General features: G+C 41.6%; 2 protein-coding genes across 2 annotated transcripts; one reads left to right on the forward strand and one right to left on the reverse strand.

Annotated features, from left to right (window-relative positions):
* Positions 1-966, forward strand: LOC100084187 (olfactory receptor 1030-like). The gene has a single exon (XM_016227218.3). The coding sequence runs from the start codon at positions 2-4 to the stop codon at positions 956-958; it is 957 nt and encodes a 318-aa protein (XP_016082704.1). The 5' UTR covers position 1; the 3' UTR covers positions 959-966.
* A 6,812-nt stretch (positions 967-7,778) lies between these two features.
* LOC100681335 (olfactory receptor 1038-like) lies at positions 7,779-9,595 on the reverse strand. The gene is made up of 3 exons (XM_007666613.2): positions 8,668-9,595; positions 8,180-8,237; positions 7,779-7,908 (listed from the first exon to the last, which is right to left on the reverse strand). The coding sequence occupies exons 1-3, from the start codon at positions 9,593-9,595 to the stop codon at positions 7,779-7,781; spliced, it is 1,116 nt and encodes a 371-aa protein (XP_007664803.2).
* Positions 9,596-15,950: the final 6,355 nt, after the last annotated feature.

Here is a 15,950-nt window from a genome sequence, read left to right on the forward strand (position 1 = left end):
TATGCCAACACCTAAGGAAATGTCCCAGAGAAATGACACCCTGGTCACGGAATTTATTCTGATGGGGCTAACGGATCGTCCGGAGATACAGCCTGTGCTCTTTGTGCTCTTTCTATTTATCTACCTCATCACAGTGGTAGGAAACCTTGGGTTGCTTATGCTGATCTGGCTAGATTCTCGGCTTCACACCCCCATGTACTTTTTTCTCTCGAGTTTGTCCTTTCTGGATCTTTGTTATTCCACAAATGTCACACCCAAAATGCTGATGGATTTTTTCTCAGAAAAGAAAACCATTTCTTTGGCTTCCTGTTTGGTGCAGTGTTATTTCTTCATCGCCATGGTGATTACAGAATACTACACGCTGGCTGTTATGGCCTATGACCGGTACGTGGCCATCTGTAGACCCTTGTTTTACCACAGCAGAATGACGAGGGCTGTATGTCTCCGCTTAGTGGTTGCTCCATATATATATGGATTTCTTAGCGGGCTTATGGAAACCATGTGGACGTATCGCTTGACGTTCTGCGACTCCAACACAATCAACCATTTCTATTGCGCTGATCCCCCTCTCATAAGACTGGCTTGCTCCGATACTTTCATCAAGGAAATGTCAATGTTCATAGTGGCTGGCTTTAACCTCTCCAACTCGCTCCTGATCATCCTTATTTCGTATGTCTTCATTCTCATAGCCGTTCTGAGGACGCGTTCTGCTGAGGGAAGGAGGAAAGCCTTCTCCACCTGTGGATCGCATTTGATAGTGGTGACTATATTCTACGGAACTCTTTTCTGTATGTATGTAAGACCCCCAACTGATAAGTCTGTAGAGCAATCAAAAATAATAGCAGTGTTCTATACCTTTGTGAGTCCCATGCTAAATCCCCTTATCTATAGCCTGAGGAACAAGAATGTGAAGGCCGCTTTTTGGAAAATTGTCAGAAGAAACCCACTTTCCAAATAAAACTGAATATTGAGCACATCATTTTGAGACTGTGAGCCCGTTGTTTGGCAGGGATTGTCTCTATCTGTTGCCGAATTGTACATTCCAAGCGCTTCGTACAGTACTCTGCACACAGTAAACGCTCAATAAATGTGATTGAATAAATGAATTTTAAAAAATGTACTGATGAAGCTTGATTCAGCTTAATTATTTGAACTATAATCTAGTTGTAGGAAAGAGGTATTTTATTAACCTCAGGGCAGTAATAGAAAATGATCCATTTCCTGTTAGAGTCTAAAGGGAAAAACTACTGATAGGCAGGGAAAATGAACCGATGTTTTACACTTTTATAAAGGAGAAATATTGATATTTGCCTGAATTTCTGATTTTCATGCGCTATTGAGCACTTATCATTATGCTACAAACACTGTATTAAGCACTCTGGAAAGTACAATAGAGATGGTAGTTACGATTCCCAGCACTTGCCACTGAGTTTTGCATGTCAGGTGCTCCTTAAATCTCAATCAGTCAATCAATCAGTAATATTTCTTGAATGCTTACTTTGTGCAGAGCATTACACTAAGCACTTGGGAGAATACACTCTAACAGAGATGGTAGACCCATTCCCTTCCCACAGTATTATTCATTCATTCATTCATTCATTCAATCATATTTATTGAGCACTTACTTTGTGCAGAGCACTGTACTAAGCACTTGGGAAAGTACAATACAACAATAAACAGGCACATTCCCTGCCCATAATGTGCTTACAGCCTAGAGGATAATATTCACCAGAACACTAACAAAGAGAGTTCTTTATTGAGAGAAGTTTCAGTGAAAGATTTCTTCTCTGCTCAGTAACCCGAGCGCAGTGTCTTTTTTGTTTTCTCTATTCAGATTACCAAATTGTCTGACTCTGCAGACTTTTCTCTTTATGGTGTTTTCCATCTCTATCTTGTGGGGAAGTTTTGGGGGTAAGCCTGTTTGTTGAATCACTTTCTATCTGCACACTCCATGTGCCCTTTCTTTCCTAACTTTTTATTATGGACTTGCCTTGCCTTTCAAATACAACTGCCAAGGTGCTGTCTTATTTCTGATCAAACGGGAGAATTTTCTTTGCAAGAGTTTTCTTTCAGTGTTACATTTTCACTTCCATTCTTTTTAAAGAATAATATGTTCTCACGGCTGCTCCTTCCCATTATCTGATGAAGACTGGTGATTATTTCGAACTGAAGTTTGCCTTAAAAAGGAAAGCTTCCTCAAGATTGTTTTGTATAGACTGCAGAACATTATGTGGGTAATCTTAAAGGATGTTGAATTGATGATTTTGTCTGGGTGGTAATGTCTTCCTATTTGCTGCCATTTCCTCTCTAGACTGTAAGCTCTTGTGGTCAAGCAACATGTCTACCAAATCTGCCATATTGTACTCTTCCAAGAGTTTAGTACAGTGCTCTCCCACACAGTGAACACTCAATAAATACAATGGATTGACCTGAGGTCCACCTAGTTCGCCGTTACCACCCTGCTCTTCCTTCTTTCCTCTCATTGCTGCTGACCTGCCTCCCAAGAGTGAAGGAAATGGAGTTATGTAGAATCTTTTGGAGTAGGTTTGTAAGTGGAAATAGACATACTTGACTTTAAAATAGTTAATCTTATTCCAATGACGTGGACTCTGGTTGGTGCTTAATGTTAGGTTTTCCTGAAGCAGATTCCCTGAGGCAGATTTTCTTCCTGAAGAACTCTCTTCATGTACTACACTTGTCTGCACGCAGCTTTGGAATGACCTCCAGTCCCACTTCTAATGTGCCAGGAGCTTAGAGAAGCAGCATGGCTTTGTGGAAAGAGCCTGGGTTTGGGAGTCAGAGGTCGTGGGTTCTAATCTTGGCTCTACCACTTGTCAGCTGTGTGACTGTGGGCAAGTCACTTCACTTCTCTGTGCCTTGGTTACCTCATCTGTAAAATGGGGATTAAAATTGTGAGCCCCATGTGGGACAATCTGATTACCTTGTATCTACCTCATCGCCTAGAACAGTGTTCAGCGCATAGTAAGTGCTTAACAAATACCATGATCATCAAGTAGGTTTCAAGCCAGGGCTAGTGTCTTGCTCCTCTCCTACTACAACCCAGCCCGCACACTTCAACCCTCCAATGCTAACCTTCTCACTGTACCTCTGACTCCTCTATCTCGTGGCTGACCCGTGGCCCATCTCCTTCCTTTGGACTGGAATCCCTCCTTCCTCAAATCCGACAGACAATTACTCTCCCCCATTCAAAGCCTTATTGAAGGCACACCTCCTCCAAGGGGCCTTCCCTGACTAAATTCTCCTTTCCTCTTCTCCCACTCCTTTCCGTGTCACCCTGACTTGCTTCCTTTATTCATTCCCCCTTCCAGCTCCACAGCACTTATGTACATATCTGTAATTTATTTATTTATATTGGTCTCTGCCTCCCCATCTATACTGTGAGCTTGTTGTAGGCAGGTACTGTGTGGGCAGGAAATGTGTCTCTCCATTGTTACACTGTACTCTCCCAAGTGCTTAGTACAGTGCTCTGCATGTAGTAAGCTCCCAATAAATGAAATTGAATGAATGAATGAATGAATGAGGGAAGATGGGAAGCACTCTATCCTGCCAACCTCCACAGGATTTCACTCTTTGGCAAATTTTTCTCAGAATAAATTGCATATGTTCAGAGTTATGTGTCTGTATCCCTAAGCATGTAGGAGGGCTGTACTTCTTAGGTGTCTCCTAATCCCTCTGGGAAAAAGAGGAAAGAGGGTGGAAAAGTATTCACTCCCTCCCTCCTATGGGAGTATGCTGGAACACATCTCCTCAGGGAAAAAATGAGTTGAGACCTCCCTGTTTTGAAGGGGTTGTTTCATTTCTAAATGTTCCCATATTAGAATGTGGACATCAGACCTTTCATCTGAAAGTGATTCCTCTTATCTGCGATACTAGTAGCTGTCAGGTACCTTTTCCAATACCCCTTAACCTTGAGCCCCATGTGGACCAGGGACTAGGTTTGACCTGATTAACTTGTATCTACCCCAGTGTTTAGGACATTGCTTGACTTAGTACAATGGTCTGCACACAGAAAGAACTCACTAATGGGGCACATAGTAAGTGTTTAACAAATGCTAAATGAAAAAAGAGTTTGGGAGTCAAGAGGACCCGAGTTCTAATCCCTGCTCTTTAGTTTTCCTGCTGTGTGACCTTGTTCAAGCCACTTAATTTCTTTATGTCTCGGTTTCTTCATTTGTAAAATGAAGATTCAATATATGTTCTCTCTTCCCTTTAGACTGTAATCTCCATGTGGGACAAGGACTGTGTCAGACCTGAGTATTTTGTATTTACCTCGGGGCTTAATATAGTGCTTTGCATGTAGTAAACTCTTAAGAAATACCACTACTGTTATTATTATAAAATAGTCACCAAAACTGGAGAAACAATATATCTCTAGTCTGGAAGCTCAATGTGGCCAGAGAATGTGTCTACCAACTCTTGCTTTGTACTCCCTCAGATGCTTAGTACATTACTCTTTGCACAGACAATGCAAGACAATAAATCCTTGTCTTGTCTTATGCCTTTGAGTCGTCTTTGACCCATAGCGACATCGTAGACACATTTCTCCCAGAACACCCCAGCTCCATCTACATTCATTCTGGTAGAATATCAATAGAGTTTTCTTCGTAAAAATATGGAATTGGCTTACTATTGCCTCCTTCCACGCAGTCAACTTGAGTCTCTGTCCTTGACTCTCTCCCATGCTGCTGCTGCCCAGTACGGGTGAGTTTTGACTTGTAGCGATTGCCTTTCACTCTGTAGCCACTACCCAAGCTAGGAATGGAACAGTGCTTTGCACATAGTAAGCACTAGGGTAGATACAAGGTGATCAGGTTGCCACATGTGGGGCTCACAATATTAATCCCCATTTTACAGGTGAGGTAGCTGGGGCACAGATAAGTTAAGTGACTTGCCCGAAGTCACACAGCTGACAAGCGGCGCCTCCAGGACTAGGACCCATGACCTCTGACTCCCAAACCCGGACTCTTTCCACTGAGCCACACTGCTTCTCTATGCCTCCCTCCTGTAGTCGAGACTGGTAGAGTACTGGAAACTCTCCAGGTGTGACCCTGAGAGAGGCAATAAATACTATTGATTGATTAATTGATCTCTCCCTCATTCAAGTCAAACTTAGTTTTAGTTTTCTCAATTTAGAGATTCTTTTTGTGACATTTTCAAAAGTGCTTACTATGTGCCCAACACTGTTCTAAGCCCTGGGGTAGATATAGGCTAATCGGGTCAGACACAGTCCCTATGGAAGGAGAACAGATACTAAATCCTTATTTTATAGTTGAGGTAACTGAGGCACAGAGAAGGGTGACTTTCCCAAGGTCATGCAGCGGACAAGCAGTGTAGCCAGGATTAGAACCCAAATCCTCTAACTCCCAGGACCATGCTCTTTCAGTTATGTAATGATGGCATTTGTTAAGCACTTACTATGTGCAAAGCACTGTTCTAAGTGCTGGAGAGGATGCAAGGTAATCAGGTTGTTCCACATGGGGCTCACGGTCTTAATCCCCATTTTACAGATTAGGTAACTGAGGCACAGAGAAGTTAAGTGACTTGCCCAAAGTCACACAGCTGACAAGCAGTTGAGCCGAGATTTGAACCCATGACCTCTGACTCCCAAGCTTGTGCTCTTTCCACTGAGCCACGCTGCTTCCTCAAGCATTAATAATAATAATGTTGGTATTTGTTAAGCGCTTACTATGTGCAGAGCACTGTTCTAAGTGCTGGGGGAGATACAGGGTAATCAGGTAGTCCCACGTGAGGCTCACAGTTAATCCCCATTTTACAGATGAGGTAAATGAAGCACAGAGAAGTTAAGTGACTTGCCCACAGTCACACAGCTGACAAGTGGCAGAGCTGGCAGTTGAACCCATGACCTCTGATTCCGAAGCCCAGGCTCTTTCCACTGAGCCACGCTGCTTCCCATGGCCTAGTGGAAGTAATGCTACTTCTCTTCAACCTTAAATGATGGTTTGAGGGTGTAATCATCACTTTGTCTTTCTTTTGGAACCGTATTTTCCTTACAGGCCATATAACAAATGGTTGAAATTGGAATATCCTACTGATAAATTAATTGCCTGACCATCACTGTAAACCCAGTCATCATCTTCAAGTCCATAACTGATAAAAGTGTTTGGCGATATCCTAATTTTCCATTGGACTTTAGCTGTCTTTTAAAAATCATTTTCTATGTACACAAAAGGGACTACAATCCTGCCCCACTTCTAGTAATTCCTTTGGGAAAGGATTTTCATACTTAGTTGTGCATTGTGCAATTAACACATTTATTGATTTGCAAAGTTTGACTTTAAATATTCTCCAAGTGACTGTTTTTACAGGGAAACACTGGTGAGTTGTCAAAGATGGTGTTACAGACTGCTGCATCCGCAAATGAGCCTTGGGAAGTGATTCAGGTGTTGATAGGAAAAAACATAAAAATATGATCAGCGTCTAAAAAAAGAAAAAAAATGGCACTAAGATACCTAATACATAGAAAATAAGCCAAGGAACCTAAAAGAAAGCATCCTCCTCTCTCCTTATAAATTGATTTCCTTTGTTTTAAGGATATTGTTTAGTAACAAACTCTTGAAAGAACTCGCAGCAGAGACTTGCCTATGCTTAACTTGGTAATATAGTGAACAGTAGGAAGAGAGGAGGGATGGTTAGATATCCTAGAGAATAGAGCAGATTTGGTGAGACAAAGACAATTTTTGTGGCCTAACGATTCTGTTCTGGGGACTTAGGAAGGTGCATTAACTACCAGAAGAACATATAATCATTGATTGTTGCAATACACCTATTTTTTTCCCTAGAAAACACATTTATTAAAAGCTCACATAGTACACACAGTATTCACACCTAGTACTTCTTTTAGAAGACAGTGCTTTGCTTATAGTAAGTGCTCAATAAATATGATTGAATTTAATTGCTGCTCTGCTAGGAATTAAAAAGGCAGGTGTATGACATGGTGTAAGGAGTTTAAATGAAATGAGGGGTCACTGTCTTATAGCTTTCAAAGTCTAATGGGAGTTTACAATCGAATTTGCTACAAAGCCTATAGCATGTGTAAGTTTGAAACAGAAAGTGGAAGCAATACTGATTTTTTACAGCTCTTGATGTGAATATTTATGGAGTTCAAAGTTGGATAGAAAATGAGCTTCTTGTGGAGAGGTCAAGAAACTACAAGACATAGATACCCCATGTGGGATAGGGACGTGTCCAACGCGATTTTCCTGTGTCTACCCCAGTGCTTAGTATAGTGCCTAGCACATAGTAAGCACTTAACAAATGCCACTATTATTATTACTATTATTATAAAAACAGAAAGAATCAGAACAGAAGAGAGAAATCAACCAATTAACAGAGAGATTGAGGAAGGCAGAGACCTAGAGGTGGATAAATCAATTATCAATTGATCCAAAGCATTTGTTGAGTGTCTACCTTGTGCAGAGTACTGTTCTCCGCACAAGGAAGAATAGAATAGAATTAGTAGACATGATCCTTGCTCTCAAAGATCTTACAGTCTAGATGGGGAGACAGTCACTGGAATAAATTAAAGTTAGGCAGGAAGAATTAAAATGAGACAGAAATAGATAAAAACACTTGGAACAGTCATCGAGGAAGAACTAGAAGAAAAAGGAATTGAAAAATCAGCAGAGAGGGACAGTGGTTACTGTCACAGTCACACACATATGCAGAGTTGCCTGTACAGGCACACATAGTGATAGACAGTCCCCAACTCTCATCTAAACACGCTTCAATAGTCGACATCAACCTTCTTCCATTACTGTCATCAGTCGTCTTCCGTTTCCATGGCCCCATTTTTCATGGCTAGAGTTGTTGTGGCTGCTTGCTCCTTCTAGGTCCCAGGTATGGCTAATTTGGCAGTTCCGGAAACTTCTAGGAAACAGCCACCAGATGTGATCATGATAGATGTGCTTGGGGCACATATAAAGTGTCTATTACACTGTAATATTGTACTCTTCCAAGTGCTTAGCACAATGTAATGCACACAGTAAGCACTCAATAAGTCCGATTGATTGATTGACTGGGGAAACCATGGCAGGAACAGGAAAGGAAGAGTAAGGGAATGGCAATGAGAGGAAAGAAGAAAAGTAGGAAGGAGGAGACGAAATGGGTGAGTAGTATTGCCTGGCTCTCCTTTACTTACCTGCTACTGTTGCTGTCTCCACTGATGCGGTTTTCATGTCCCCTCTCCTGACTTTTAGCTGAGAGAGGGATATCAAGGAGTTTGTACCATCACTGTGGGCTCAGGAGAATAGGATTCAAAAATCTGTGACCATCCCATCTGCCATGGGACAAATGGGCACCTTAGTCTTTATTTTTTATGGTACTGTGTTTAGCTCTCACTATGTTGCAGTCACTGCAGAAAACACTAAGCTAGATGCAAGATTACTGGTTTGGACACAGTTCCTGTCCCACCTGGGGCTCCAAGTCTCACAATGGAAGTAGGATTTAATCCCCATTTTCTGGATGAGGTGACCCAGACATAGAGAAGTTAAGTGACTTGCCCAAGGCCAAACAGCAGACAAGGGGTGGAGCCGGCATTAGAACCCAGGTCTGCTGACTTTCAGGGCCAAGCTCTTTCCACTAGACCACACATTTCTTATTTAATGAATTGCACTCGTGGTGTCATACAACTTATTTTCCCTATTTTCTTCTTTAAGGCACCTTTCACCTCCTGATTTCTCAAGCTATAGATCAAGGGATTAAGCATGGGGATCACGATGGTGTAGAACACGGAAGCGATTTTATCAGTGTCCAGTGAATGATTTGATTTGGGCTGTAAATACATGAAGATGATGGTTCCATAAAATATGGTAACAGATGTTAAGTGGGAGGCGCAGGTGGAAAAGGCTTTATATCTCCCTTCAGAAGAGCGTATCCTTAAGATGGCCAAGAGAATAAAAATATAAGAGATGAGGACAATCAGAAGCGAGCCGAGTGTATTAAAACCAGCAAATGCAAAAATCAGCCTCTCTTTGATGCGGGTGTCAGAGCAGGACAGTGCTAACAAGGGGACCTCATCACAATAGAAATGATTGATGACATTGGAGTCACAGTAGGAGAAACGAAATGTCAGAAATGTATGAAAAAATCCAACCAAAAAACAGTATAGGTAAGTACCAGCTACCAGTTGCGTACACAGTTTCCAAGACATCACAGTCGTATAAAGAAGAGGATGGCAGATTGCCACATAACGGTCATACGCCATCAGTGCCAGGAGAAAAATCTCTACATTTATAAAAGTGATGAAGCAACATACTTGAATAGCACAGGCTAAGAAGGAAATGCTTTTCAACTCTACAACCAAATCCACCAGCATGTTGGGAGTGATGGAGGAGGTATAACAGAAGTCAACGAAGGCTAAATGGCTTAGGAAAAAGTACATAGGAGTGTGACGTCGAGGGCTGAGCCCAATTAATCCGATCAGTCCAAGATTCCCCGTCACACTAAGTACGTAGATTGGTAGAAAAAGCACAAAAAGGACGGCCCGCATCTGTATGCTATCCGTGAGCCCCACCAGAATGAACTCCGTCACTCCAGAGTAGTTACCGCCCCCCATGAGATCCTCCAGATTTCCCAGCTTTAACCCAAGAGATAGGATTGTATTAGAGAAGCAAGGGTAAAGCGGCATGTGATTACCTCTAGCTAACGGGATAACATAGCATAACATAATGGAATAACATTTAGTGTAACATAAACTTCCCCCTCCTAATATATTTGTAGGCAATCAACCTCAGAAGCATCTACTTGTAGTAATATTAGAAGCAGTGATCATTTGGTGTGGTGTACTGTTTAGGGACTTGGCAAGGACAGACTAAAGAATCTTTGTTCAAGTAATAGACTTTCGCATCCAGAAAATTAGCGATATTGATTATCTTCATTTCACTAGAGTTTTTCCAAGGGTGAGAATGAGCTTGTCGAAACCATACTCCAAGAGGTGAATATTCTGTTCTCATTTACAGGTTGGCCCAAAGTAGTTTGTGTCCAATGATTGGTGCAGCCATGATAAGGATAGGGATTTCATTAGTTCCCGAATATCCTTCAGAAACTCAGGCAACTTTAACGAGATGAACTCCTTCTCGGGGGAAATTATTTCAAGGCTTCATTTTGGGGATGGAAAAGGAACCGTTTACCCTGGAAAGAAGTAGAAGCAGATTTCACCAGAGGAACTGTGAAGAGGAAAGGCTTGTTACTGAAGAGTTCTCGAGCCTGCCAAGTCGCTGAACTAGAGCCATTTGGCTGCGGTTCTTGAGGTCCCTCCAATGAGCCCCGAGTGGAAAGTCACTCGTACTCCTCACTTCCTCCTCTAGCCTCCATTCAAAGCAGGTATGCGCCTGCTACAGACCCCTCCTCTAATCCCCGTAATTGGAGAATCATCCCTGGGCAAAATGGCTTGCATAGTTTGCTGCTCCACTTCCTTCCAAGAAGGCTCTTAAATCTCAGGGAGCCAGCTCGTTGGAAAATGAGCCAGACATCAAACTGTCAGTAATAAACACGGTTTCTCCCTTGACACACCCTGTGAGGGATCTAGGAACTCTTGGGTTCACTCCCCAAGCTGGGTAAGGTGGAATAATGCATTATTGCCTTTTATTTAAGTCCATAGGAATGTTCCTTTGGAGTCTCAAGGCACCCCATTTTCTCCTTAGACCCAGAGCACATTTCACGTTTGGTCTTTTTCCCTTCAGTTTTCCAGGAAGGTTTTCATGAGAAATTTTGGGGTATCCAGTGGGGGAGGTGATGGGGGAGGTGAGCAGGGATGAGGGTGGACATTAGCTTTTGAAGATGAGCAAAATACTAGACAGAAACCAATTTTTTAAAAATCATCCCCAATAAAAGAGGACAGTACTGGATTTGTAGTTCTGTGGACAGAAAATTGTAATCGTAATTTAATTCCTTCCTTCGATTAGCCTATTTGTAAATATTCTTCTGAATCTCTTCCTGTGGAGTGCGAACTGTTAAGCAGGAAATCTGTTGTTTTTTTGTTTGGCATTTCCTAAGCGCTTAGTACAAGGCATTGCATCCAGTGGGAGAAGCTACGTGGCTCAGTGGAAAGAACCCAGGTTTGGGATTAAGAAGTCATGGGTTCTAATCCCGGCTCCACCGCTTGTCAGCTGTGTGACTTTGGTCAAGTCACTGAACTTCTCTGTGCCTCAGTTACCTCATCTGTAAAATGGGGATTAAGACTGTGAGCCCAACGTGGGACAACCTGATCACCTTGTATCCCCCCTAGCACTTAGAACAGTGCTTTGCACATAGTAAGTGCTTAACAAATACCATCATTATTATTATTATTATTATTGTTACTGCAATGACTACTCCAGCGATTTGAGAAGCAAATAAGATCTTCCTGGCTTATTATCAATAATAATAATAGTATTTGTTAAGCATTTCTATATGTCATGCACTGTTCTAAGCATTGGGGTAGATAATAATAATAATAATAATAATAATAATAATGTTGGTATTTGTTAAGCACTTACTATGTGCAGAGCACTGTTCTGAGTGCTGGGTAAGATACAGGGTAATCAGTTTGTCTCATGTGAGGCTCACAGTCTTAATCCCCATTTTACAGATGAGGTAACTGAGGCCCAGAGAAGTGAAGTGACTTGCCCACAGTCACACAGCTGACAAGGTGGCAGAGCCGGGATTCAAGCCCATGATCTCTGATTCTCAAGTCCGTGCTCTTTTCACTGAGCCACGCTGCTTCTCGGTGAAAGCTAGTCAGTTTGGACACAGTAACTGTCTCACATGGGGCTCACAGTCTTAATTCCCATTGTACAGATGAGGTAACTGAGGCAGAGAGAAGTTAAATGACTTGCCCAAGGTCATGCAGCAGACAAGTGGTGGAGCTGGGATTAGCATTCAGGTCCTTCTGTATAAACAAGAGTTATTTCATCAACTGCAACAGAGAAAGTACAGTGCTCTGGTACAGTGCTCTGCACACAGTAAGCACTCACTAAATATGGTTAAAATGAATTGAATTCTGACTCGCAGGTCAATGCTCTATCCACTAGGCCATGCCCTTTCCCAGAAGCAACATCTGATGAAGATTGCTTAAGCGTCTCTCCTGGATGGCCCCTTCTGCTAGGGTTTTGGCTTTTGCTATGCAAAGGAAAGATTGGGATCCTTATAAATCCTTACTCTTTCAATCTGGTACAAGAAAACTGAAATGCCATGACAGGAATGCTTCCAAGAATGTCACCTTTTCTTGTGGATAGTAGGGTCCTCACTTTCCTTGGCAAGAATTTGTAGTTAGGGTCATTTTCAAAAGAGGAATATGTAAACTCATCGTGGGCAGGGAATGTGGCTGTTCAGTGTTGTATTGTACTCTCCCAGGCATTTAGTACGGTGCTCTGCACCAAGTAAGCACTCTCTAATTGAATGAATAAAAATGAAGAATTGTCAGGAACCCTCCTAGTCAGTTATTATTATTATAATTACGGTATTTGCTAAGCACTTACTTTGTGCCAAGCACCATTCTAAGCACTGGTCGGCAGGTTGACCAAAAAATCTTTAGATGAATCGGTCATTTTTGTAATCACTGCCAAAGTCTGCTAGCATGTCTTTAAGTTCCTAGACTGTCAGCTCATCATGGGCAGGGAATGTGTCTGCCAAGTCTGTTTTATTGTACTCTTCCAGTGCTTAATACAGTGTGCTCTGCACACAGTAAGGGCTCAGATACCATTGATTGATTGACTCAAGCTAGTTACTTTCTCTGTTTCATATGATGAAGTAACTCTTGTTTACACATACCACCCTCCTTTGTAGCTTAACTATTTAAGGAAGAAGCCAGATATTGTGCCATCCCGATGATCTCATCATGGTTATTAATTACCAGGAAATCACACAATTCAGTAAGCCCCAACATACCTCAGTACCGGAAGTTTTGAAATCTCCAAGATCATCAGGCCCTACAGAAGTTCTTCCCCATACCTTTTTAACTCTTCCACTCTTATTTGGATAATTTAGAGGGCAATCCCTTTAGGAAGGCAGTGGGTTTTTAACCATTACTTCAAAGCACATGTTACATTATGAAAAAATGAGTGACCCAGTTTCTTCTTCTTCCAAATACTCCCGGTAAAATTGCAGATTACGTGGGATAAACTATATATTGAGATATATTCCCCTTGGGATATGGTTCCTGGAGGACTCATCAGAGAATATGTAAGGTAAACAGTGAGTAACCCAGGAGCATACCTTAATAAGGATTTTAAATAGCATACCCCAGCGGGTCAAGAATCACAGAGACATTTGAAAGTGGGAGCTGAGGAATAGTAAACCCCTTTCTGTACTGTAAGCTCATCCAGTGCTTAGAACAGTGCTCGGCACATCGTAAGCAGCGTGGCTCAGTGGAAAGAGCCTGGGCTTGGGAGTCAGAGGTCATGGGTTTGAATCCCGGCTCTGCCACCTGTCAGCTATGTGACTGTGGGCGTCACTTCACTTCTCTGTGCCTCAGTTACCTCATCTGTAAAATGGGGATTAAGACGGTGAGCCCCAGGTGGGACAACCTGATTACCCTGTATCTACCTCAGCGCTTAGAACAGTGCTCTGCACATAATAAGCGCTTAACAAATACCAATATTATTATTGTTAAGCACTTAACAAATGCCATCATTATTATTCTTATTATGGGCAGGGAACATGTCTGCTAATTTATCTTGTATTGTACTCTCCCAAGCTCTTAGAACAGTGCTCTGCACATATCAAATGCTCAATAAATACCAATGATTGATTGATTATGTGGTAAAAATCAGTAGTATTTAACAAGTGCTCATTGTGTATAGGGCACTGTACTAAGCATTTGGGTGAGTACCATAGAGTAAGTGGACATGATGCCTGCCCTCAAAGAGCTGAAAACACCTTTCAAAAGGAAATGTCATGCACAGGTGGGAAAGAAGGAAACCAAAGAAGCTGATGAAAAATTACTGCCGAAATGCACTCCTTCCCACTCCTGCCTCAACCTAAGTAGGCCTCTTCTTTAAGTTGCCTGCTTGAGCTTTTGCAAAAGTGCTGAGGCCACGCGCTTAGAACAGTGCTCTGCACATAGTAAGCACTCAATAAATACTACTGAATATGTAATATATTGCATCTGTGGAAGGTAGTCTGGGTAAAAATAATAATAATAATTATAGTATTTGTTAAGTGCTTACTATGTGACAAGCACTGTTCTAATCACCGGGGTAGATATAAGATAATCAGGTTGGACACAATGCCTGTCCCATATGCAGATCATAGTCTGTATTCCCATTTTACTGATAAGGTAAGTGAGGCACAGAGAAGTGAAGTGACTTGACCAAAGTCACACAGCAGACACGTGGCAGAGTCGGGATTAGAACCCAGGTCCTTCTGACTCCCAGCCCGGGACTTTATCCACTAGGCCACCCTGCTTCTTTAGCTGCCCCACCTGCCCCTACACATACACACACACTCACTCCACAGCTCCTTATGCAGTTGAAAGAGTTGATTATGACTTGACAATTACAGTGACTATTAAACCCTTACTATGTGTCAACCGCCCTTCTCTGATGTATAGAGATAATCACTGCAGATACAGTTCCTGCCCCATGTGGGACTCATGCTCTAAGAGAGAAAGGCAGTTTTCATTTAGTAAGAATTTTCTACTGCTGAAAATTTTGTTACTACGGTTTCAAGAGAATAATTTCTCATCAGAAAATCCTTTCTGAATTGCTAATTATTTAACAGTTGCTATTTTCTATTCTCAGCATTTTAAAGTTATTTTTAGTAAAAGCATCTCTATCAGAATTCTCTCCCATCTCTTCCATGTAGGGGATATAAGCAAATTCAGGGGGCTCAATTTTATAATGAATTGTCATTAAGATCCAGTCTTGTCTGCTTGCTTTGATTCTGAAAAGTAATTCAATTGACATTCATTAGAATTTCATCCTATAGAAATTGAATTTCATTTCAAAGTTTAATTTGGTGTCTTTCAAAGTGTATTATTGCTTGGGCTTAGTGAATGTTAAGTAGTTATTTCAAATATCATAAACTCTTCCTGTTTCAATGTTCCTGGTTGACAAACAGCTGACTTTTATTAAAATTAATCAGAGAATATTTTGAACCTAAAACTTCCTAGGAAAATTCTAATGCCTTGACTAGTTCCTATATTATATTCATATACTCCATTATGATTTGGTTTAAAAATTTTTAATGTTAAAATTTTGCATGATTCTGTTTTTTTCCCACCACTGGAAAAATTTCAGATCACTCCACCTGTGCTGTAGATGGCCAGAATTTTTTTACCAGCCCTGAATTTCTGGTCCAATCATCATCATCATCATCATCATCATCATCATCATCATCATCATCATCATCATTGTGCCTGTTAAGCATTTACTATGTGCTAAACACTGTACTAAGTGCTAGAGTAGATACAAGATAATCAGGTTTCACAGAGGACTCATAGTCTAAGTAGGAAGGAGTAGAATTTATCCCCATTTTACAGATGTGGTAACTGAAGCCCAGAAAAGTGAAGTCACTTTCTCAAGGTCACACAGCAGACAAGTGTCAGAAGTGGGATTAGAATTCAGGGCCTTCTTATTCCCAGGCCTGTGCTCTTTCCACTAGGCCATGCTGCTTCTCATGCAGGTCTACCCTCCCACCCTACATGGACACAAAAATGGATTAATTTAAGGCTAGATAACATAATGAAATGGCCCCAGAAGTTGGAGCCAGTGCAGTGAGGATGTTGGCTTCCAGAAATGTCCCAGACTGCACTGCCAGTAAGGTAAGAGACAGCGATCAGTTCATAAGTCACAGGAGCAAGATGACTTTTCCTAAAGAAACTGCAGTGGGGTTACTGATTATTGTGGCATTTATTAAGAATTTATTATGAGTCAAGCCCTGGGGTAGATACAGGAAAATCAGATTGGACACAGTCCCTTCTCAACTGGGGC

The sequence above is a fragment of the Ornithorhynchus anatinus genome, chromosome 3 (assembly GCF_004115215.2).
Source record: "Ornithorhynchus anatinus isolate Pmale09 chromosome 3, mOrnAna1.pri.v4, whole genome shotgun sequence".
NCBI lineage: Eukaryota > Metazoa > Chordata > Mammalia > Monotremata > Ornithorhynchidae > Ornithorhynchus > Ornithorhynchus anatinus.